Source organism: Salvelinus fontinalis, chromosome 24 (genome assembly GCF_029448725.1).
Source record: "Salvelinus fontinalis isolate EN_2023a chromosome 24, ASM2944872v1, whole genome shotgun sequence".
NCBI classification, from domain to species: domain Eukaryota; kingdom Metazoa; phylum Chordata; class Actinopteri; order Salmoniformes; family Salmonidae; genus Salvelinus; species Salvelinus fontinalis.
This window is the reverse complement of record NC_074688.1, coordinates 8,428,122-8,450,701: the sequence shown is the minus strand read 5'-3', so window position 1 is coordinate 8,450,701 and position 22,580 is coordinate 8,428,122. Positions and strand designations below refer to the sequence as shown.

General features: G+C 47.8%; 1 protein-coding gene across 8 annotated transcripts in view; it reads left to right on the top strand.

Annotated features, from left to right (window-relative positions):
* The first annotated feature begins 1,120 nt into the window (after positions 1–1,120).
* LOC129821874 (glutamate receptor 4-like) overlaps positions 1,121–22,580 on the top strand; it is a 168,346-nt gene continuing 146,886 nt past the window's right edge. For 7 of the 8 annotated variants that reach the window (XM_055879584.1, XM_055879585.1, XM_055879586.1 and 4 more), the window contains exons 1-2: positions 1,123–1,535; positions 4,813–4,971. In XM_055879584.1, the coding sequence (XP_055735559.1) occupies positions 1,448–1,535; positions 4,813–4,971 (247 nt within the window). In that variant the 5' untranslated portion in view covers positions 1,123–1,447. Of the gene's footprint in view, positions 1,536–4,812; positions 4,972–22,580 lie in introns of all 8 variants that reach the window. The other variant, XM_055879589.1, reaches the window with a different exon arrangement.

The window sequence follows — 22,580 nt, the reverse complement described above, 5'->3', positions numbered from 1 at the left end:
CGTTTAAAACAAAAAGAGTAAGTATCCAGTAGCCTAGATAGTCTACAGTCTTCCCTGGTTCTCAGTGTGGTTTCAGCACCATGGACAGCAGCAAGCTAATGCTGTGTGTGAAGTTGAACAATTATTAGACTATTCACTCTGGAACTCTTTAGCTACGCTCTGGGTTGAATGAAGGCCAGCGCCCACACCGATAGGAGGCTATGGTCATTGAGAGACCGGAGACAGATTGTTTCCGTTTTACTCCGTGACAAATAGCCGTTTCTCTCCGTGATCCCAACCCGTATGTCAGTCTGTCGGTTTACCGGCGGCGCTGACGATTATGAATGAGGAGCGAGACACAGTTGATGCCAGAAAAGAAAACACGCATTTTATTCGATTAACTCTCTCTCAACTCCCGCTCATTCAGAGACTCCGGACTCCACTCATTCAGAGACTCCGGACTCCACTCATTCAGAGACTCCGGACTCCACTCATTCAGAGACTCCGGACTCCACTCATTCAGAGACTCCGGACTCCCGCTCCTTCGTCTACTTTCGCGGCTCAGCGAGACAGGGGGCTTGTTTAGCCGTGCACTCTAATGGGTGTGAGGAGATGGATGGGTCTGTGTCGGGAAAAAAATGCGCAGGGCGGGGGTTAGGGTTAGAGCCCATTGGTGCGTGTAAATAACACGCATTTACAGTGGGAGAGAGAGAGAGAAGGAGAGACAGCGTGCGCTTTGAGGTGGAATCAAATTCCGTACACAACTCACGTAGGGGGTAGCCTATGCGGTAGTCTATGTGGTTAGGCGTACTTATTAAACTATAGAAACCCAAAAATAGTGTTTAAAAATAATTGCCTCTGTCACCGGTGAAGGGACACGAGCCTATAAAAGCACCTGAATCGCCTTCACAATTGCCACAGCCCCGCAGCAGCGCCGTTAATGAAAACTCCGCGACGGATGATCCCTTTTCCGCTCTCTAAACCAGACTAATCCTTATCAAAGGACCTGTTTGATTTACCGCAATGGCTAGTTAAAGAAGACAGGGTTGGAAAGATAGATTGGAGGGGTGGGCGGCGAGAGTGTGTGTGTTTGTGTGTGTGTGTGTGTGTGTGTGCGTGCGCGCGCGCGTGTGTGTGTGTGTGTGTGTGTGTGAGAGAGAGAGCGAGTGAGAGTGAGAGTGAGGGCGCGCATGTCCAATCCTTCCATGCAGGCTGTAGACGCTCCTCACCACTGGCGAGTTGTTCTCTCTGTCTTTTCCTTCTCGCGCTCTCTTCCACCCATCTTGTATGTGCTCGGGTTAGTGTTTCCCGAGCCGGACAGAGCTCTCTCCAGCAGCAGCGGACACTGCGGGGGAACAAGACCACTATGGATTGCTAAAACTCTGGCTTATTTTTCTCTTTTCCCACCTTCTCTCTCGCCTTGTTTCCCAATCCTACATGTCTCTCCACTGTTTTTAAGGCACGGAAAATGAGGATTATTTACCCGCACTTTCTCGGGGTGTTTTCCGCCCTTTGGGGGCTAGCGACTGGGGCTTTCCCCAGCAGTGTTCAAATAGGTGAGTAGGCTAAAGACCTTTAAAAATAGACACTTCTTATAGCCGGGGTTTTAAGGAGTCTTAAATTGTTTTCATCCCCAATCATGTTTATTTATTAAAGAGGATTTACATTGCCATTATTTCTGATAACCTAAGTAGCTTACAGAGGGAAAACGCTGTCTGTTTGGCTGATGTGACTCAGGTGATTATTCATAATTGTGGTAATTGTTTTCCTCCTGCCGGAGATGGAGGTTAAATGGTTCTCTCTCTCTCTTTCTCTCTCTCTCTCTCTCTCTCTCTCTCTCTCTCTCTCTCTCTCTCTCTCTCTCTCTCTCTCTTCCGTTTTGTCTCTGTCTAGCTCTTCCCCTCTTTCGCGTTATTTGTCATTTTTAAACGGGCATCCTGCGCTCATGAATGTTTTAGGGCGCTTTGTTCCTTACGGTGATGTTCTAAGTTAGATCACTACTGCATCATCTTCCCGTGCCGTACATAGCAGGATAACCCTGGCTATCCGAGCCCGACCCGTTCAGCTGGGACTAGACCCGGATCAAAGTTTCTATCAAACATGATCCACTGCCCCGAATCAGTTGTATACCCCATCCTATAACAGTCCTACACACATGCACACACACACACACACACAGACACGCACACAGACAGACACACATACACAGTGCTCTGTTCTGGAGGTGTGTGTTAATGTATGCTCTGCATCACTCCTTGTGAGGTGCTGGAGGAGAGGCACTGTAATGAGATTCTGGTTTCTGACTCTTTCTCGTTCCTTTCACTGAGCTGCGGATAAAGTTAATACGCGAAAATGGTCTGCTGGATACACACAAACACACACCTACACACCTACACACCTACACACCCCTCAAACCCTATCCGCCTGTTCACTTGAGCATGTATTTGCATATCGCTTCAATACACAGAAGTTAAGGCAGAGGAAAACCAAATCCCTAGAGAATATAAAAATATGTTACAATGCCTTAGAAATAGACTTCGTACTGTGGTTAATGTACCTCAATTGGGCCGACCAACCAGTGCTCCCGCACAGTGGCTAACCGGGCTATCTGCATCGTGTTCCGCCACCCACCACCCGCCAACCCCTCTTTTACGCTACTGCTACTCTCTGTTCATCATATATGCATAGTCACTTTAACCATATCTACATGAACATACTACCTCAATCAGCCTGACTAACCGGTGTCTGTATGTAGCCTCGCTACTTTTATAGCCTCACTACTGTATACTGTATACTGTATACTGTGTCTTTTTTCTGTTGTTTTATTTCTTTACTTACCTATTGTTCACATAATACCTTTTTTGCACTATTGGTTAGAGCCTGTAAGTACGCATTTCACTTTAAGGTCTACACCTGTTGTATTCGGCGCACGTGACAAATAAACTTTGATTTGATTTGAGTTACTGTAGTTACTGTAGTTACTGCAGTTAATGCTTCTATTGCACAACTTTGTGAATGACATGCCATTTGAGGTGATGTTTGGGATGTTTGTGAATGACATGCCATTTGAGGTGATGTTTGGGATGTTTGTGAATGACATGCCATTTGAGGTGATGTTTGGGATGTTTGTGAATTACATGACATTTGAGGTGATGTTTGGGATGTTTGTGAATGACATGCCATTTGAGGTGATGTTTGGGATGTTTGTGAATTACATGACATTTGAGGTGATGTTTGTGAATGACATTTGGAGGTGGTTGCTCTGCTGCCTTGCGCTGCCTTCTCCATTCCTCCCTCCTCCTCTGTCATCACTTCCACTCTCTCACCCTCCCCGACATCTGTCACTTTACCCTTCCTCTCCCTCTCTCTCTCACACTCCCCAACACTTTCCCTCTCTTCATCTGTCACTTTACCCTTCCTCTCCCTCTCTCTCACACTCCCCAACAATTTCCCTCTCTTCATTTGTCACTTTACCCTTCCTCTCCCTGTCTCCATCTCTCATCTTAGCCTTCCTCTCCCTCTCTCCACACCTCTCTTCATCTTTTACTTAACCCTTCCTCTCCCTCTCTCTCACCCTCCACGCCACTTTCCCTCTCTTCATCTATCATTTTACCCTTCCTCTCCCTCTTTTTATATTATTATAAAAATATTTTATCCCTTTTTCTCCCCAAGTTTGTGATATCCAAATAGCAGCTACAGTCTTGTCCCATCGCTGCAACTCCCATACGGACTCGAGAGAGAAGAAGGTCAAGAGCCATGCGTCCTCTGAAACACGACCCCGAAAAGCCACATTGCTTCTTGACACACTGCTCACTTAACCCGGAAGCCAGCCGCACGAATGTGTAGGAGGAAATACCGTACACCTGGCGACCAAAGTCAGCATGCATGCGCCCGGCCGCCACAGGGAGTCGCTAGAACGCGATGGGACAAGGACATCCCAGCCGGCAAAACCCTCCCTTAGCCAACGCTGGACCAATTGTGCACTGCCTCATGAGTCTCCCGGGCAAGGCCGGCTGCAACACAGCCCGTGATTGAACCCGGATCTGTAGTGACACCTCTGGCAATGCGATGCAGTGCCTTAGACCACTGCGCCATTCGAGAGGCTCTTCATCTGTCATCTTACCCTTCCTCTATCGCTTACCCTCCCAGCCACTCTTCCTCTCTCCATCTGTCATTTCACTTTACCTTTCCTCTCCCTCTAACGCTCACCGTCCCCGCCACTCTTCCTCTCTCCATCTGTCACTCTACCCTTCCTTTATCTCTCACCCTTATGCCACTCTTCCTCTCTTCATTTGTCACTTTACCCTTCCTCTCCCTCTATGTCTCACCCTCCCGCCACTCTTCCTCTCTCCATCTGTCACTCTACCCTTCCTCTCCCTCTATCTTTCACCCCACGCCACTCTTCCTCTCTGCATGTGTCACCTTATCCTTCCTCTCCTTACCCTCAGTCAAACTCTGGTCTTTTTGATGTCTCTCTGTCATCTCTCTCTGTCTTTCTCTCGCTCTGTCTTAAATCTCTCACTTTCTCGCTCCCCCTCTCTCTCCTATGTCTCTCTCTCTCCCCCCTATCCTCCACAGATTTCAGAACCCCCCCCCCCCCGTCTCAGCCATTTCTCCCTATCCCCCTATTTTTCACAATCCCCCACGGGTGCACGTTTTGGTTTTTGCCCTAGCACTAGAAAGCTTGATGATGAGTTGGCTATTTGAATCAGCTGTGTAGTGCTATGTCAAAAACCAAAATGTGCACCCAGCGGGGGCCCCAGGACCGAGTTTGGGAAACCCTGTGCCAATGAAGCACAGTTCAAAACCAACTGTCTTTCTCCTCATCTATAGGTGGTCTATTTATCAGGAACACAGACCAGGAGTACACAGCATTTCGACTGGCTATCTTCCTGCACAACACCAGCCCCAATGCCACGGAGGCTCCATTCAACCTGGTACCCCATGTCGACAACATTGAGACATCTAACAGCTTCGCCGTCACAAATGCCTGTGAGTACAACCAGATAAGAGTTTGTGTATGTGTGCGTGTGCGTGTGTGTGTGTGTGTGGGCGTGTGCACTCAAACCTTGCACCACACTCTTGGAGCGTCAGCTATCAATCAAGAGTTAGAGGTCTATGTGAGGCTGTCATTCACTATAGGAGGATAGGCAAGGGGTTGCCAAGGGGTTGCTGTGTCTGCTTAGCTTGGGAACATGACTGATCTGTGTCTACAATGAGATGAGGGAGGTCTATGTGATGTCATGCAACGTCCAGATCCCTCAGGAAGTACATCCTTACTGGGAACATAATGGAGTCTCCATGGATCTCCTCTTGGTAAATGGAACTGAATGGAACTATTTAGTTCTATTGTTCCATGTGGATTTCCTTGTCTTTCTTATGAGATAATCTCTATCTAAACCTTCTTTAAATCATCCCCAGAGTTGTGTGTCATATTGAGACCCAATAAAACGTTTTCTACGGTTGAGCCAGGCTAATTTCCATCATGTTGAATTTGGCCCAAGGACTAAAGCTCTGTGGTTAATTTGGCAAATTGAAGCAAGAGTAACAGCGGGAAATGAAAGACAATAGCATTTACTGGCTTGGAATAGATTCCGAAAAAAGTAATGGGAGAAGGAAATGAAGTGTGGTTGTGTATTTGTGTGTGTTTTGAAGAAGGATGCAGCTGTTGACTTATCGAGACCAAATTTGTCAAAGTCATCCTCAACTACCCTCTCTTGCTAGCTGCTACTGCTACTGCTGAGGGCAGCTTTGTTATTTCTATATGAAGGACTGTTGGTGACTTACCTCTGACTGTAGAAGCCTGTGACTGGGCCAGCCTGATCACTAGAAATAGACTTCAATTTTAGACGTTTGAAAAGGTCCTGAGAACGTGGATATATGCCTTCCTCTGCGCTCACAAAACAAAAACCTAAATATTGTCCAGCACTGGGCACAACCTGGTGATGCTCGGAGATGAAGCACGCTGCTTAGACCACCGCGCCGCCACAGTTCACTATGGTCTGTCTGTCTCTCTCTCTCTCAGACGGTGTGAAAGTTGGATCATTACAGACTAGTGTTGCACAGTAAACCGAAACGTCGGTACTTTTTCAATACTAGGTCATGAAAAACGTTTCGGTACTAGAATTTTTGTTACCTTCGGGAATTCTTTCAAATGTGTCTTGCGTCATCTACTGATTGAGACAAGATGAAGCCTGTCCATCAGTGCAGCCGATGTCCCCTTATAGCGCGAGTACACCGTGTCTGCAATGTTGCAACTGTTAATTACTGTACGCAGAACAATGTCCATTACAGGCTACAACACTTTACAATGCAAGAAGGTACCGGTAGCTTCCAGATTTGTTGGCTAACTTTCCTTGCTAGCTTACATCTGAAGCTAACACCGATTTACTACCCTAGTCCTTTTTTGTTGCAAACAAATTGCTCACCAAACCGTATTGCAAAATATGCTAATTTCAAGGCTGACTGTCACCAAAAACCATACAGACATTACCAAAAACCTTATTCATTCATTTTCCTCCCTCGCCTCAGTCAGGTTTATCATTTTTATTTTTATTGCACAAAACACTAGTATACATACAGGAAGTATACAAACAAACAAACAAACAAAAACAACATGTAAGGCTATAAAGTAACAAAATATGGAAAAAGTAAAGGGGTCTGAATACTTTCCGAATACACTATATATGCTAAAAGGGATAAAACAAATGACAGATTATAAAACAGACCTGAAAAGACACACATGTATGGGCTCTTTTTATAGCTTTCTTATTTGAAGAATGTAGAATGATCTTAATGTACTGCTCAAACTGCTTATAGAAAACAAGGAAGAGTGGGTATTTATTTGTGAATTTACATGTATTTATATTACATTTACCATTAGCACAATTACATTTCAGAGGTTACATTGTTTTTCTTTATTCTTATTGCAGTTTACAGAAACTCAGCAGCACATTATCCCATAATAAACTAAAATCATCAAGAATATGATCAATTATACATAAAAAAAATTCTTGCCATAATCTCTTTACATGTAGACAATGTCAAAATAAATGCTAAACTGTTTCTGGATGCTCAACACAAAATAAGTACAATTAATATGAATGTATTTTTTGAGTTTCTTCAGGTAATGATTCACAGGTTAATACTTCTGGAAAACTCTGAAAGAGACCTTTGACTTGTTAACAAGCAGATATTTGTGTGGTAATAACCAAACCTTTTTCCAACCAATATTATTGACACGTGTATCCCAGTAAGTTGTGACATAAGGAATAGATACAACATCCTTTAAAAACAAAGCAGGTACAGACCTATTGTTGTTCTGAAGGAGCAAGAAGAAACACATTTTTACTCCTGAAGAGTCAACTGGACTAAACAAGGGTATCTCAAGAAGGTGTGGTCTGGTTACACCTCTAAACAGCATGAGAGTTCCAGATGGAAAAACATCAAATACTATGGCCAACTCTCTTGGTGTAACGGGGATATTGTAAAGATGTCACGGCCGTTGGAAAAAGAGGACCAAGGTGCAGCGTGCTGAGCGTACATTTTCTTTTTATTGATAAAAAGGACGCCGAACAAAACAACAAACACTACAAAAACAAACCGTGAAGCTAAAGGCTATGTGCCCTAAACAAAAGTCAACTTCCCACAAATACAGGTGGAAAAAAGGGCTACCTAAGTATGGTTCTCAGAGACAACGATAGACAGCTGCCTCTGATTGAGAACCACACCCGGCCAAACACAAAGAAATAGAACACATAGAAATAAAGAAACTAGAATGCCCACCCTCGTCACACCCTGGCCTAACCAAAATAGAGAATAACCTCTCTATGGCAAGGGCGTGACAAAAGAGATCAAAATTCCTTGAGTAACGACACTTATTCATTAAACAGTTTACTCATCAGTAGGATGTGATTATCAAACCCGTTCTTAAAAAAACTAATTGTTGTTCCTATGCAAAATATCCTATTTGTTCCAAATGAAATACCTATATATATTAATGACCATGCTACGAACACTTGTCTATGAAAAGACAGTAATTTGGTAAGAATCTTATGAATGATATAGTTACAAAGAAATATCAAATCAAAACGACCAAAACAGAAGAAGATGTAATGCAGGATAAAATTATTTTTAGCGCAATTTATCATAAAAAATATTATTCAAAGTAGGGAAATCCCCAAAATGTACTCTCCAAAAAAGGAAACTTTACTCTCCAAATATCTGTAATATCAAACCTTTCTATAAACTGCCTCAAACCTGTATTCAAAGAAGTTCTCTGTCCCAGAGGCCATCTATCAATACAATTATTCAGAGCAATATTAAAATCCCCGACACGTAAAGCATTCGGGAACTTGGTTAGCCAATGGAAAACATGCGTTTCCAAAGATTCAAGTAAGTGATCATTTTCAAGTTTGGAATTGAACCCATAAATGTTGGTAGTAATAATGAGGATGTTGGTGTAGTTAATAACAGGACAAGGAAAGGGACCAGAAGGGTCACAATCTGAGTGCAAAATACTTCCACTGAACTGATTCTTTAGAGTGATGACTCAAACGGAACGAGCAGAACCATGAGAGAGCCATGAGTCATTTCCGCACTGTGATCTCCAGAAGTTGACATCAGTAGAAATAGAATGAGATTCTTAAAAAAACTAAAACAGAAATCGGTTAAAAGCTGCTGGCAAATATAATAAGGCTTGGTGCTCCACATTCTATCGAGCATTGAGTCAGTCACTCCTGTCTCTCTCCCGGTGTGTGTGAATGACGTCATTAGGTCTTAAAGAGGTCTTATAAAAGATGAGATTGCTTCTTCTATGCAAATGTCCCAAATGGAAAGGAAATAGATTTGTCAGCTGTAGTCCCATGAAATCAGCCCAAAACCACAACTCAATGCATTCACCTGTACTGTGAATGGACCTAGGCTGCATCTTGATTTACCCAGTTTATCAACAGAGATTTCTCATTCAAATAAATGATTACCATTATGTTGTTTTGTAGTTAGATTGGTAAAAACTGTTTAAAAAATTGGTTAAAAAGAAGAAATGTGGCTGTCTCTGAAATATTGACATCAAACATGTCAAATGCAAACATGTCAAATGCAATGAAACTGAAGTCAAAAGATCAGTATAGTTTGATATCGTTTTTCTATCGTGATGGTTTCGAGTAGCGTGATACTAAACCTGGTATCGGTATTGAAGTGAAAATGATGGTATAGTGACAACAATATTACAGACCGGCTGTCATATTCTGTGTTGTCCTGGGCTGGGCATTGGCTTGGCTGTGGTGTGTGTGTGTGTGTGTGTGTGTGTGGGAGGTTAAAACAGTTGTTCTGCTGCAGATGAAGTGTGTCAGTAGTAACTTGGGCTCTGGGCCTGTTCTTAGTCTTAATGTTCCACTCTGATGAACATGTGTGTGTGTGTGTGTGTGTGTGTGTGTGTGTGTGTATCAAGTGAGTGAGCGTGTGTGTAGCGCAGAAGCGGTGGATTAGTGTCTTATTGTCTGTGATTGTTAGAGCTGGAGAAAGGACTCTGCTGGAGATCCACTGTCTTCTTCCATTACCATCCTCTCTCTCTCTCTCTCTCTCTCTCTCTCTCTCTGTCTGGGGGAGATGTTAGGCGGAAGATGTCTAGAGTTTAAGTTAATAAGATTTAATGCCAGTCCACTTTAGATAGGGAGGAGACATTGGTTGATGGCAGAAAAGATGACAGGGTCTCTCTCCAGTCACAGTAACAGGGTCTCTCTCCAGTCACAGTAACAGGGTTTCTCTCCAGTCACAGTAACAGGGTCTCTCTCCAGTCACAGTAACAGGGTCTCTCTCTAGCCACAGTAACAGGGTCTCTCTCCAGTAACAGTAACAGGGTCTCTCTCCAGTAACAGTAACAGGGTCTCTCTCCAGTCACAGTAACAGGGTCTCTCTCCAGTCACAGTAACAGGGTCTCTCTCCATTCACAGTAACAGGGTCTCTCTCCAGTCACAGTAACAGTAACAGGGTCTCTCTCCAGTCACAGTAACAGGGTCTCTCTCCAGTCACAGTGACAGGGTTTCTCTCCAGTCACAGTGACAGGGTCTCTCTCCAGCCACAGTAACAGGGTCTCTCTCCAGTCACAGTAACAGGGTCTCTCTCCAGTCACAGTAACAGGGTCTCTCTCCAGCCACAGTAACAGGGTCTCTCTCCAGTCACAGTAACAGGGTCTCTCTCCAGTCACAGTAACAGGGTCTCTCTCCAGTCACAGTAACAGGGTCTCTCTCTAGCCACAGTAACAGGGTCTCTCTCCAGTCACAGTAACAGGGTCTCTCTCCAGCCACAGTAACAGGGTCTCTCTCCAGTCACAGTAACAGGGTCTCTCTCCAGTCACAGTAACAGGGTCTCTCTCCAGTCATAGTAACAGGGTCTCTCTCCAGTCATAGTAACAGGGTCTCTCTCCATTCACAGTAACAGGGTCTCTCTCCAGTCACAGTAACAGTAACAGGGTCTCTCTCCAGTCACAGTAACAGGGTATCTCTCCAGTAACAGTAACAGGGTTTCTCTCCAGTCACAGTGACAGGGTCTCTCTCCAGCCACAGTAACAGGGTCTCTCTCCAGTCACAGTAACAGGGTCTCTCTCCAGTCACAGTAACAGGGTCTCTCTCCAGTAACAGTAACAGGGTCTCTCTCCAGTCACAGTAACAGGGTCTCTCTCCAGTAACAGTAACAGGGTCTCTCTCCAGTCACAGTAACAGGGTCTCTCTCCAGTCACAGTAACAGGGTCTATCTCCAGTAACAGTAACAGGGTCTCTCTCCAGTCACAGTAACAGGGTCTCTCTCCAGTCACAGTAACAGGGTCTCTCTCCAGTAACAGTAACAGGGTCTCTCTCCAGTCACAGTAACAGGGTCTCTCTCCAGTCACAGTAACAGGGTCTCTCTCCAGTCACAGTAACAGGGTCTCTCTCCAGTCACAGTAACAGGGTCTCTCTCCAGTAACAGTAACAGGGTCTCTCTCCAGTCACAGTAACAGGGTCTCTCTCCAGTCACAGTAACAGGGTCTCTCTCCAGTCACAGTAACAGGGTCTCTCTCCAGCCACAGTAACAGGGTCTCTCTCCAGTCACAGTAACAGGGTCTCTCTCCAGTCACAGTAACAGGGTCTCTCTCCAAGTCACAGTAACAGGGTCTCTCTCCAGCCACAGTAACAGGGTCTCTCTCTAGTCACAGTAACAGGGTCTCTCTCCAGTCACAGTAACAGGGTCTCTCTCCAAGTCACAGTAACAGGGTCTCTCTCCAGCCACAGTAACAGGGTCTCTCTCCAGTAACAGTAACAGGGTCTCTCTCCAGTCACAGTAACAGGGTCTCTCTCTAGCCACAGTAACAGGGTCTCTCTCCAGTAACAGTAACAGGGTCTCTCTCCAGTCACAGTAACAGGGTCTCTCTCCAGTCACAGTAACAGGGTCTCTCTCCAGTCACAGTGACAGGGTCTCTCTCCAGTAACAGTAACAGGGTCTCTCTCTAGCCACAGTAAAATGGTCTCTCTCCAGTCACAGTAACAGGGTCTCTCTCCAGCCACAGTAACAGGGTCTCTCTCCAGTAACAGTAACAGGGTCTCTCTCCAGTCACAGTAACAGGGTCTCTCTCCATTCACAGTAACAGGGTCTCTCTCCAGTCACAGTAACAGTAGCAGGGTCTCTCTCCAGTCACAGTAACAGGGTCTCTCTCCAATAACAGTAACAGGGTTTCTCTCCAGTCACAGTGACAGGGTCTCTCTCCAGCCACAGTAACAGGGTCTCTCTCCAGTCACAGTAACAGGGTCTCTCTCCAGTCACAGTAACAGGGTCTCTCTCCAGTAACAGTAACAGGGTCTCTCTCCAGTAACAGTAACAGGGTTTCTCTCCAGTCACAGTGACAGGGTCTCTCTCCAGCCACAGTAACAGGGTCTCTCTCCAGCCACAGTAACAGGGTCTCTCTCCTGTCACAGTAACAGGGTCTCTCTCCAGTAACAGTAACAGGGTCTCTCTCCAGTCACAGTAACAGGGTCTCTCTCCAGTAATAGTAACAGGGTCTCTCTCCAGTCACAGTAACAGGGTCTCTCTCCAGTCACAGTAACAGGGTCTCTCTCCAGTAACAGTAACAGGGTCTCTCTCCAGTCACAGTAACAGGGTCTCTCTCCAGTCACAGTAACAGGGTCTCTCTCCAGTAACAGTAACAGGGTCTCTCTCCAGTCACAGTAACAGGGTCTCTCTCCAGTCACAGTAACAGGGTCTCTCTCCAGTCACAGTAACAGGGTCTCTCTCCAGTCACAGTAACAGGGTCTCTCTCCAGTCACAGTAACAGGGTCTCTCTCCAGTCACAGTAACAGGGTCTCTCTCCAGTCACAGTAACAGGGTCTCTCTCCAGTAACAGTAACAGGGTCTCTCTCCAGTAACAGTAACAGGGTTTCTCTCCAGTCACAGTGACAGGGTCTCTCTCCAGCCACAGTAACAGGGTCTCTCTCCAGCCACAGTAACAGGGTCTCTCTCCAGTCACAGTAACAGGGTCTCTCTCCAGTAACAGTAACAGGGTCTCTCTCCAGTAACAGTAACAGGGTCTCTCTCCAGTAACAGTAACAGGGTCTCTCTCCAGTCACAGTAACAGGGTCTCTCTCCAGTCACAGTAACAGGGTCTCTCTCCAGTAACAGTAACAGGGTCTCTCTCCAGTCACAGTAACAGGGTCTCTCTCCAGTCACAGTAACAGGGTCTCTCTCCAGTAACAGTAACAGGGTCTCTCTCCAGTCACAGTAACAGGGTCTCTCTCCAGTCACAGTAACAGGGTCTCTCTCCAGTCACAGTAACAGGGTCTCTCTCCAGTCACAGTAACAGGGTCTCTCTCCAGTCACAGTAACAGGGTCTCTCTCCAGTCACAGTAACAGGGTCTCTCTCCAGTCACAGTAACAGGGTCTCTCTCCAGTCACAGTAACAGGGTCTCTCTCCAGCCACAGTAACAGGGTCTCTCTCTAGCCACAGTAACAGGGTCTCTCTCCAGTAACAGTAACAGGGTCTCTCTCCAGTCACAGTAACAGGGTCTCTCTCCAGTCACAGTAACAGGGTCTCTCTCCAGTCACAGTAACAGGGTCTCTCTCCAGTCACAGTAACAGGGTCTCTCTCCAGTCACAGTAACAGGGTCTCTCTCCAGTCACAGTGACAGGGTCTCTCTCCAGTAACAGTAACAGGGTCTCTCTCTAGCCACAGTAACAGGGTCTCTCTCCAGTCACAGTAACAGGGTCTCTCTCCAGCCACAGTAACAGGGTCTCTCTCCAGTAACAGTAACAGGGTCTGTCTCCAGTCACAGTAACAGGGTCTCTCTCCAGTAACAGTAACAGGGTCTCTCTCCAGTCACAGTAACAGGGTCTCTCTCCAGTCACAGTAACAGGGTCTCTCTCCAGTCACAGTAACAGGGTCTCTCTCCAGTCACAGTAACAGGGTCTCTCTCCAGTAACAGTAACAGGGTCTCTCTCCAGTCACAGTAACAGGGTCTCTCTCCAGTCACAGTAACAGGGTCTCTCTCCAGTCACAGTAACAGGGTCTCTCTCCAGTCACAGTAACAGGGTCTCTCTCCAGTCACAGTAACAGGGTCTCTCTTCAGTCACAGTAACAGGGTCTCTCTCCAGTCACAGTAACAGGGTCTCTCTCCAGTCACAGTAACAGGGTCTCTCACCAGTCACAGTAACAGGGTCTCTCTCCAGTCACAGTAACAGGGTCTCTCTCCAGCCACAGTAACAGGGTCTCTCTCCAGTCACAGTAACAGGGTCTCTCTCCAGTCACAGTAACACGGTCTCTCTCCAAGTCACAGTAACAGGGTCTCTCTCCAGTCACAGTAACAGGGTCTCTCTCTAGCCACAGTAACAGGGTCTCTCTCCAGTAACAGTAACAGGGTCTCTCTCCAGTCACAGTAACAGGGTCTCTCTCCAGTCACAGTAACAGGGTCTCTCTCCAGTCACAGTAACAGGGTCTCTCTCCAGTCACAGTAACAGGGTCTCTCTCCAGTAACAGTAACAGGGTCTCTCTCCAGTCACAGTAACAGGGTCTCTCTCCAGTAACAGTAACAGGGTCTCTCTCCAGTCACAGTAACAGGGTTTCTCTCCAGTCACAGTAACAGGGTCTCTCTCCAGTCACAGTAACAGCGTCTCTCTCCAGTCACAGTAACAGGGTCTTTCTCCAGTAACAGTAACAGGGTCTTTCTCCAGTAACAGTAACAGGGTTTCTCTCCAGTCACAGTAACAGGGTCTCTCTCCAGTCACAGTAACAGGGTCTCTCTCCATTCACAGTAACAGGGTCTCTCTCCAGTCACAGTAACAGTAACAGGGTCTCTCTCCAGTCACAGTAACAGGGTCTCTCTCCAGTAACAGTAACAGGGTTTCTCTCCAGTAACAGTAACAGGGTTTCTCTCTAGCCACAGTAACAGGGTCTCTCTCCAGTCACAGTAACATGTTCTCTCTCCAGTTACAGTAACAAGGTCTCTCTCCAGTCACAGTAACAGGGTCTCTCTCCAGCCACAGTAACAGGGTCTCTCTCCAGTCACAGTAACAGGGTCTCTCTCCAGTCACAGTAACAGGGTCTCTCTCCAGTAACAGTAACAGGGTCTCTCTCCAGTCACAGTAACAGGGTCTCTCTCCAGTCACAGTAACAGGGTCTCTCTCCAGTCACAGTAACAGGGTCTCTCTCCAGTCACAGTAACAGGGTCTCTCTCCAGTAACAGTAACAGGGTCTCTCTCCAGTCACAGTAACAGGGTCTCTCTCCAGTCACAGTAACAGGGTCTCTCTCCAGTCACAGTAACAGGGTCTCTCTCCAGCCACAGTAACAGGGTCTCTCTCCAGTCACAGTAACAGGGTCTCTCTCCAGTCACAGTAACAGGGTCTCTCTCCAAGTCACAGTAACAGGGTCTCTCTCCAGCCACAGTAACAGGGTCTCTCTCTAGTCACAGTAACAGGGTCTCTCTCCAGTCACAGTAACAGGGTCTCTCTCCAAGTCACAGTAACAGGGTCTCTCTCCAGCCACAGTAACAGGGTCTCTCTCCAGTAACAGTAACAGGGTCTCTCTCCAGTCACAGTAACAGGGTCTCTCTCTAGCCACAGTAACAGGGTCTCTCTCCAGTAACAGTAACAGGGTCTCTCTCCAGTCACAGTAACAGGGTCTCTCTCCAGTCACAGTAACAGGGTCTCTCTCCAGTCACAGTGACAGGCTCTCTCTCCAGTAACAGTAACAGGGTCTCTCTCTAGCCACAGTAAAATGGTCTCTCTCCAGTCACAGTAACAGGGTCTCTCTCCAGCCACAGTAACAGGGTCTCTCTCCAGTAACAGTAACAGGGTCTCTCTCCAGTCACAGTAACAGGGTCTCTCTCCATTCACAGTAACAGGGTCTCTCTCCAGTCACAGTAACAGTAGCAGGGTCTCTCTCCAGTCACAGTAACAGGGTCTCTCTCCAATAACAGTAACAGGGTTTCTCTCCAGTCACAGTGACAGGGTCTCTCTCCAGCCACAGTAACAGGGTCTCTCTCTAGCCACAGTAACAGGGTCTCTCTCTAGCCACAGTAACAGGGTCTCTCTCCAGTCACAGTAACAGGGTCTCTCTCCAGCCACAGTAACAGGGTCTCTCTCCGGTAACAGTAACAGGGTCTGTCTCCAGTCACAGTAACAGGGTCTCTCTCCAGTAACAGTAACAGGGTCTCTCTCCAGTCACAGTAACAGGGTCTCTCTCCAGTCACAGTAACAGGGTCTCTCTCCAGTCACAGTAACAGGGTCTCTCTCCAGTCACAGTAACAGGGTCTCTCTCCAGTAACAGTAACAGGGTCTCTCTCCAGTCACAGTAACAGGGTCTCTCTCCAGTCACAGTAACAGGGTCTCTCTCCAGTCACAGTAACAGGGTCTCTCTCCAGTCACAGTAACAGGGTCTCTCTCCAGTCACAGTAACAGGGTCTCTCTCCAGTCACAGTAACAGGGTCTCTCTCCAGTCACAGTAACAGGGTCTCTCTCCATTCACAGTAACAGGGTCTCTCTCCAGTCACAGTAACAGTAACAGGGTCTCTCTCCAGTCACAGTAACAGGGTCTCTCTCCAGTAACAGTAACAGGGTTTCTCTCCAGTAACAGTAACAGGGTTTCTCTCTAGCCACAGTAACAGGGTCTCTCTCCAGTCACAGTAACATGTTCTCTCTCCAGTTACAGTAACAAGGTCTCTCTCCAGTCACAGTAACAGGGTCTCTCTCCAGCCACAGTAACAGGGTCTCTCTCCAGTCACAGTAACAGGGTCTCTCTCCAGTCACAGTAACAGGGTCTCTCTCCAGTAACAGTAACAGGGTCTCTCTCCAGTCACAGTAACAGGGTCTCTCTCCAGTCACAGTAACAGGGTCTCTCTCCAGTCACAGTAACAGGGTCTCTCTCCAGTCACAGTAACAGGGTCTCTCTCCAGTAACAGTAACAGGGTCTCTCTCCAGTCACAGTAACAGGGTCTCTCTCCAGTCACAGTAACAGGGTCTCTCTCCAGTCACAGTAACAGGGTCTCTCTCCAGCCACAGTAACAGGGTCTCTCTCCAGTCACAGTAACAGGGTCTCTCTCCAGTCACAGTAACAGGGTCTCTCTCCAAGTCACAGTAACAGGGTCTCTCTCCAGCCACAGTAACAGGGTCTCTCTCTAGTCACAGTAACAGGGTCTCTCTCCAGTCACAGTAACAGGGTCTCTCTCCAAGTCACAGTAACAGGGTCTCTCTCCAGCCACAGTAACAGGGTCTCTCTCCAGTAACAGTAACAGGGTCTCTCTCCAGTCACAGTAACAGGGTCTCTCTCTAGCCACAGTAACAGGGTCTCTCTCCAGTAACAGTAACAGGGTCTCTCTCCAGTCACAGTAACAGGGTCTCTCTCCAGTCACAGTAACAGGGTCTCTCTCCAGTCACAGTGACAGGCTCTCTCTCCAGTAACAGTAACAGGGTCTCTCTCTAGCCACAGTAAAATGGTCTCTCTCCAGTCACAGTAACAGGGTCTCTCTCCAGCCACAGTAACAGGGTCTCTCTCCAGTAACAGTAACAGGGTCTCTCTCCAGTCACAGTAACAGGGTCTCTCTCCATTCACAGTAACAGGGTCTCTCTCCAGTCACAGTAACAGTAGCAGGGTCTCTCTCCAGTCACAGTAACAGGGTCTCTCTCCAATAACAGTAACAGGGTTTCTCTCCAGTCACAGTGACAGGGTCTCTCTCCAGCCACAGTAACAGGGTCTCTCTCTAGCCACAGTAACAGGGTCTCTCTCTAGCCACAGTAACAGGGTCTCTCTCCAGTCACAGTAACAGGGTCTCTCTCCAGCCACAGTAACAGGGTCTCTCTCCGGTAACAGTAACAGGGTCTGTCTCCAGTCACAGTAACAGGGTCTCTCTCCAGTAACAGTAACAGGGTCTCTCTCCAGTCACAGTAACAGGGTCTCTCTCCAGTCACAGTAACAGGGTCTCTCTCCAGTCACAGTAACAGGGTCTCTCTCCAGTCACAGTAACAGGGTCTCTCTCCAGTAACAGTAACAGGGTCTCTCTCCAGTCACAGTAACAGGGTCTCTCTCCAGTCACAGTAACAGGGTCTCTCTCCAGTCACAGTAACAGGGTCTCTCTCCAGTCACAGTAACAGGGTCTCTCTCCAGTCACAGTAACAGGGTCTCTCTCCAGTCACAGTAACAGGGTCTCTCTCCAGTCACAGTAACAGGGTCTCTCTCCAGTCACAGTAACAGGGTCTCTCACCAGTCACAGTAACAGGGTCTCTCTCCAGTCACAGTAACAGGGTCTCTCTCCAGCCACAGTAACAGGGTCTCTCTCCAGTCACAGTAACAGGGTCTCTCTCCAGTCACAGTAACAGGGTCTCTCTCCAAGTCACAGTAACAGGGTCTCTCTCCAGTCACAGTAACAGGGTCTCTCTCTAGCCACAGTAACAGGGTCTCTCTCCAGTAACAGTAACAGGGTCTCTCTCCAGTCACAGTAACAGGGTCTCTCTCCAGTCACAGTAACAGGGTCTCTCTCCAGTCACAGTAACAGGGTCTCTCTCCAGTCACAGTAACAGGGTCTCTCTCCAGTAACAGTAACAGGGTCTCTCTCCAGTCACAGTAACAGGGTCTCTCTCCAGTAACAGTAACAGGGTCTCTCTCCAGTCACAGTAACAGGGTTTCTCTCCAGTCACAGTAACAGGGTCTCTCTCCAGTCACAGTAACAGCGTCTCTCTCCAGTCACAGTAACAGGGTCTTTCTCCAGTAACAGTAACAGGGTCTTTCTCCAGTAACAGTAACAGGGTTTCTCTCCAGTCACAGTAACAGGGTCTCTCTCCAGTCACAGTAACAGGGTCTCTCTCCATTCACAGTAACAGGGTCTCTCTCCAGTCACAGTAACAGTAACAGGGTCTCTCTCCAGTCACAGTAACAGGGTCTCTCTCCAGTAACAGTAACAGGGTTTCTCTCCAGTAACAGTAACAGGGTTTCTCTCTAGCCACAGTAACAGGGTCTCTCTCCAGTCACAGTAACATGTTCTCTCTCCAGTTACAGTAACAAGGTCTCTCTCCAGTCACAGTAACAGGGTCTCTCTCCAGCCACAGTAACAGGGTCTCTCTCCAGTCACAGTAACAGGGTCTCTCTCCAGTCACAGTAACAGGGTCTCTCTCCAGTAACAGTAACAGGGTCTCTCTCCAGTCACAGTAACAGGGTCTCTCTCCAGTCACAGTAACAGGGTCTCTCTCCAGTCACAGTAACAGGGTCTCTCTCCAGTCACAGTAACAGGGTCTCTCTCCAGTAACAGTAACAGGGTCTCTCTCCAGTCACAGTAACAGGGTCTCTCTCCAGTCACAGTAACAGGGTCTCTCTCCAGTCACAGTAACAGGGTCTCTCTCCAGCCACAGTAACAGGGTCTCTCTCCAGTCACAGTAACAGGGTCTCTCTCCAGTCACAGTAACAGGGTCTCTCTCCAAGTCACAGTAACAGGGTCTCTCTCCAGCCACAGTAACAGGGTCTCTCTCTAGTCACAGTAACAGGGTCTCTCTCCAGTCACAGTAACAGGGTCTCTCTCCAAGTCACAGTAACAGGGTCTCTCTCCAGCCACAGTAACAGGGTCTCTCTCCAGTAACAGTAACAGGGTCTCTCTCCAGTCACAGTAACAGGGTCTCTCTCTAGCCACAGTAACAGGGTCTCTCTCCAGTAACAGTAACAGGGTCTCTCTCCAGTCACAGTAACAGGGTCTCTCTCCAGTCACAGTAACAGGGTCTCTCTCCAGTCACAGTGACAGGGTCTCTCTCCAGTAACAGTAACAGGGTCTCTCTCTAGCCACAGTAAAATGGTCTCTCTCCAGTCACAGTAACAGGGTCTCTCTCCAGCCACAGTAACAGGGTCTCTCTCCAGTAACAGTAACAGGGTCTCTCTCCAGTCACAGTAACAGGGTCTCTCTCCATTCACAGTAACAGGGTCTCTCTCCAGTCACAGTAACAGTAGCAGGGTCTCTCTCCAGTCACAGTAACAGGGTCTCTCTCCAATAACAGTAACAGGGTTTCTCTCCAGTCACAGTGACAGGGTCTCTCTCCAGCCACAGTAACAGGGTCTCTCTCCAGTCACAGTAACAGGGTCTCTCTCCAGTCACAGTAACAGGGTCTCTCTCCAGTAACAGTAACAGGGTCTCTCTCCAGTAACAGTAACAGGGTTTCTCTCCAGTCACAGTGACAGGGTCTCTCTCCAGCCACAGTAACAGGGTCTCTCTCCAGCCACAGTAACAGGGTCTCTCTCCAGTCACAGTAACAGGGTCTCTCTCCAGTAACAGTAACAGGGTCTCTCTCCAGTCACAGTAACAGGGTCTCTCTCCAGTAATAGTAACAGGGTCTCTCTCCAGTCACAGTAACAGGGTCTCTCTCCAGTCACAGTAACAGGGTCTCTCTCCAGTAACAGTAACAGGGTCTCTCTCCAGTCACAGTAACAGGGTCTCTCTCCAGTCACAGTAACAGGGTCTCTCTCCAGTAACAGTAACAGGGTCTCTCTCCAGTCACAGTAACAGGGTCTCTCTCCAGTCACAGTAACAGGGTCTCTCTCCAGTCACAGTAACAGGGTCTCTCTCCAGTCACAGTAACAGGGTCTCTCTCCAGTCACAGTAACAGGGTCTCTCTCCAGTCACAGTAACAGGGTCTCTCTCCAGTCACAGTAACAGGGTCTCTCTCCAGTAACAGTAACAGGGTCTCTCTCCAGTAACAGTAACAGGGTTTCTCTCCAGTCACAGTGACAGGGTCTCTCTCCAGCCACAGTAACAGGGTCTCTCTCCAGCCACAGTAACAGGGTCTCTCTCCAGTCACAGTAACAGGGTCTCTCTCCAGTAACAGTAACAGGGTCTCTCTCCAGTAACAGTAACAGGGTCTCTCTCCAGTAACAGTAACAGGGTCTCTCTCCAGTCACAGTAACAGGGTCTCTCTCCAGTCACAGTAACAGGGTCTCTCTCCAGCCACAGTAACAGGGTCTCTCTCCAGTCACAGTAACAGGGTCTCTCTCCAGTCACAGTAACAGGGTCTCTCTCCAGTAACAGTAACAGGGTCTCTCTCCAGTCACAGTAACAGGGTCTCTCTCCAGTCACAGTAACAGGGTCTCTCTCCAGTCACAGTAACAGGGTCTCTCTCCAGTCACAGTAACAGGGTCTCTCTCCAGTCACAGTAACAGGGTCTCTCTCCAGTCACAGTAACAGGGTCTCTCTCCAGTCACAGTAACAGGGTCTCTCTCCAGTCACAGTAACAGGGTCTCTCTCCAGCCACAGTAACAGGGTCTCTCTCTAGCCACAGTAACAGGGTCTCTCTCCAGTAACAGTAACAGGGTCTCTCTCCAGTCACAGTAACAGGGTCTCTCTCCAGTCACAGTAACAGGGTCTCTCTCCAGTCACAGTAACAGGGTCTCTCTCCAGTCACAGTAACAGGGTCTCTCTCCAGTCACAGTAACAGGGTCTCTCTCCAGTCACAGTGACAGGGTCTCTCTCCAGTAACAGTAACAGGGTCTCTCTCTAGCCACAGTAACAGGGTCTCTCTCCAGTCACAGTAACAGGGTCTCTCTCCAGCCACAGTAACAGGGTCTCTCTCCAGTAACAGTAACAGGGTCTGTCTCCAGTCACAGTAACAGGGTCTCTCTCCAGTAACAGTAACAGGGTCTCTCTCCAGTCACAGTAACAGGGTCTCTCTCCAGTCACAGTAACAGGGTCTCTCTCCAGTCACAGTAACAGGGTCTCTCTCCAGTCACAGTAACAGGGTCTCTCTCCAGTAACAGTAACAGGGTCTCTCTCCAGTCACAGTAACAGGGTCTCTCTCCAGTCACAGTAACAGGGTCTCTCTCCAGTCACAGTAACAGGGTCTCTCTCCAGTCACAGTAACAGGGTCTCTCTCCAGTCACAGTAACAGGGTCTCTCTCCAGTCACAGTAACAGGGTCTCTCTCCAGTCACAGTAACAGGGTCTCTCTCCAGTCACAGTTACAGGGTCTCTCACCAGTCACAGTAACAGGGTCTCTCTCCAGTCACAGTAACAGGGTCTCTCTCCAGCCACAGTAACAGGGTCTCTCTCCAGTCACAGTAACAGGGTCTCTCTCCAGTCACAGTAACAGGGTCTCTCTCCAAGTCACAGTAACAGGGTCTCTCTCCAGTCACAGTAACAGGGTCTCTCTCTAGCCACAGTAACAGGGTCTCTCTCCAGTAACAGTAACAGGGTCTCTCTCCAGTCACAGTAACAGGGTCTCTCTCCAGTCACAGTAACAGGGTCTCTCTCCAGTCACAGTAACAGGGTCTCTCTCCAGTCACAGTAACAGGGTCTCTCTCCAGTAACAGTAACAGGGTCTCTCTCCAGTCACAGTAACAGGGTCTCTCTCCAGTAACAGTAACAGGGTCTCTCTCCAGTCACAGTAACAGGGTTTCTCTCCAGTCACAGTAACAGGGTCTCTCTCCAGTCACAGTAACAGCGTCTCTCTCCAGTCACAGTAACAGGGTCTTTCTCCAGTAACAGTAACAGGGTCTTTCTCCAGTAACAGTAACAGGGTTTCTCTCCAGTCACAGTAACAGGGTCTCTCTCCAGTCACAGTAACAGGGTCTCTCTCCATTCACAGTAACAGGGTCTCTCTCCAGTCACAGTAACAGTAACAGGGTCTCTCTCCAGTCACAGTAACAGGGTCTCTCTCCAGTAACAGTAACAGGGTTTCTCTCCAGTAACAGTAACAGGGTTTCTCTCTAGCCACAGTAACAGGGTCTCTCTCCAGTCACAGTAACATGTTCTCTCTCCAGTTACAGTAACAAGGTCTCTCTCCAGTCACAGTAACAGGGTCTCTCTCCAGCCACAGTAACAGGGTCTCTCTCCTGTCACAGTAACAGGTACTCTCTCCAGTCACAGTAACAGGGTCTCTCTCCAGTCACAGTAACAGGGTTTCTCTCCAGTCACAGTGACAGGGTCTCTCTCCAGCCACAGTAACAGGGTCTCTCTCCAGCCACAGTAACAGGGTCTCTCTCCAGTCACAGTAACAGGGTCTCTCTCCAGTAACAGTAACAGGGTCTCTCTCCAGTCACAGTAACAGGGTCTCTCTCCAGTAACAGTAACAGGGTCTCTCTCCAGTCACAGTAACAGGGTCTCTCTCCAGTCACAGTA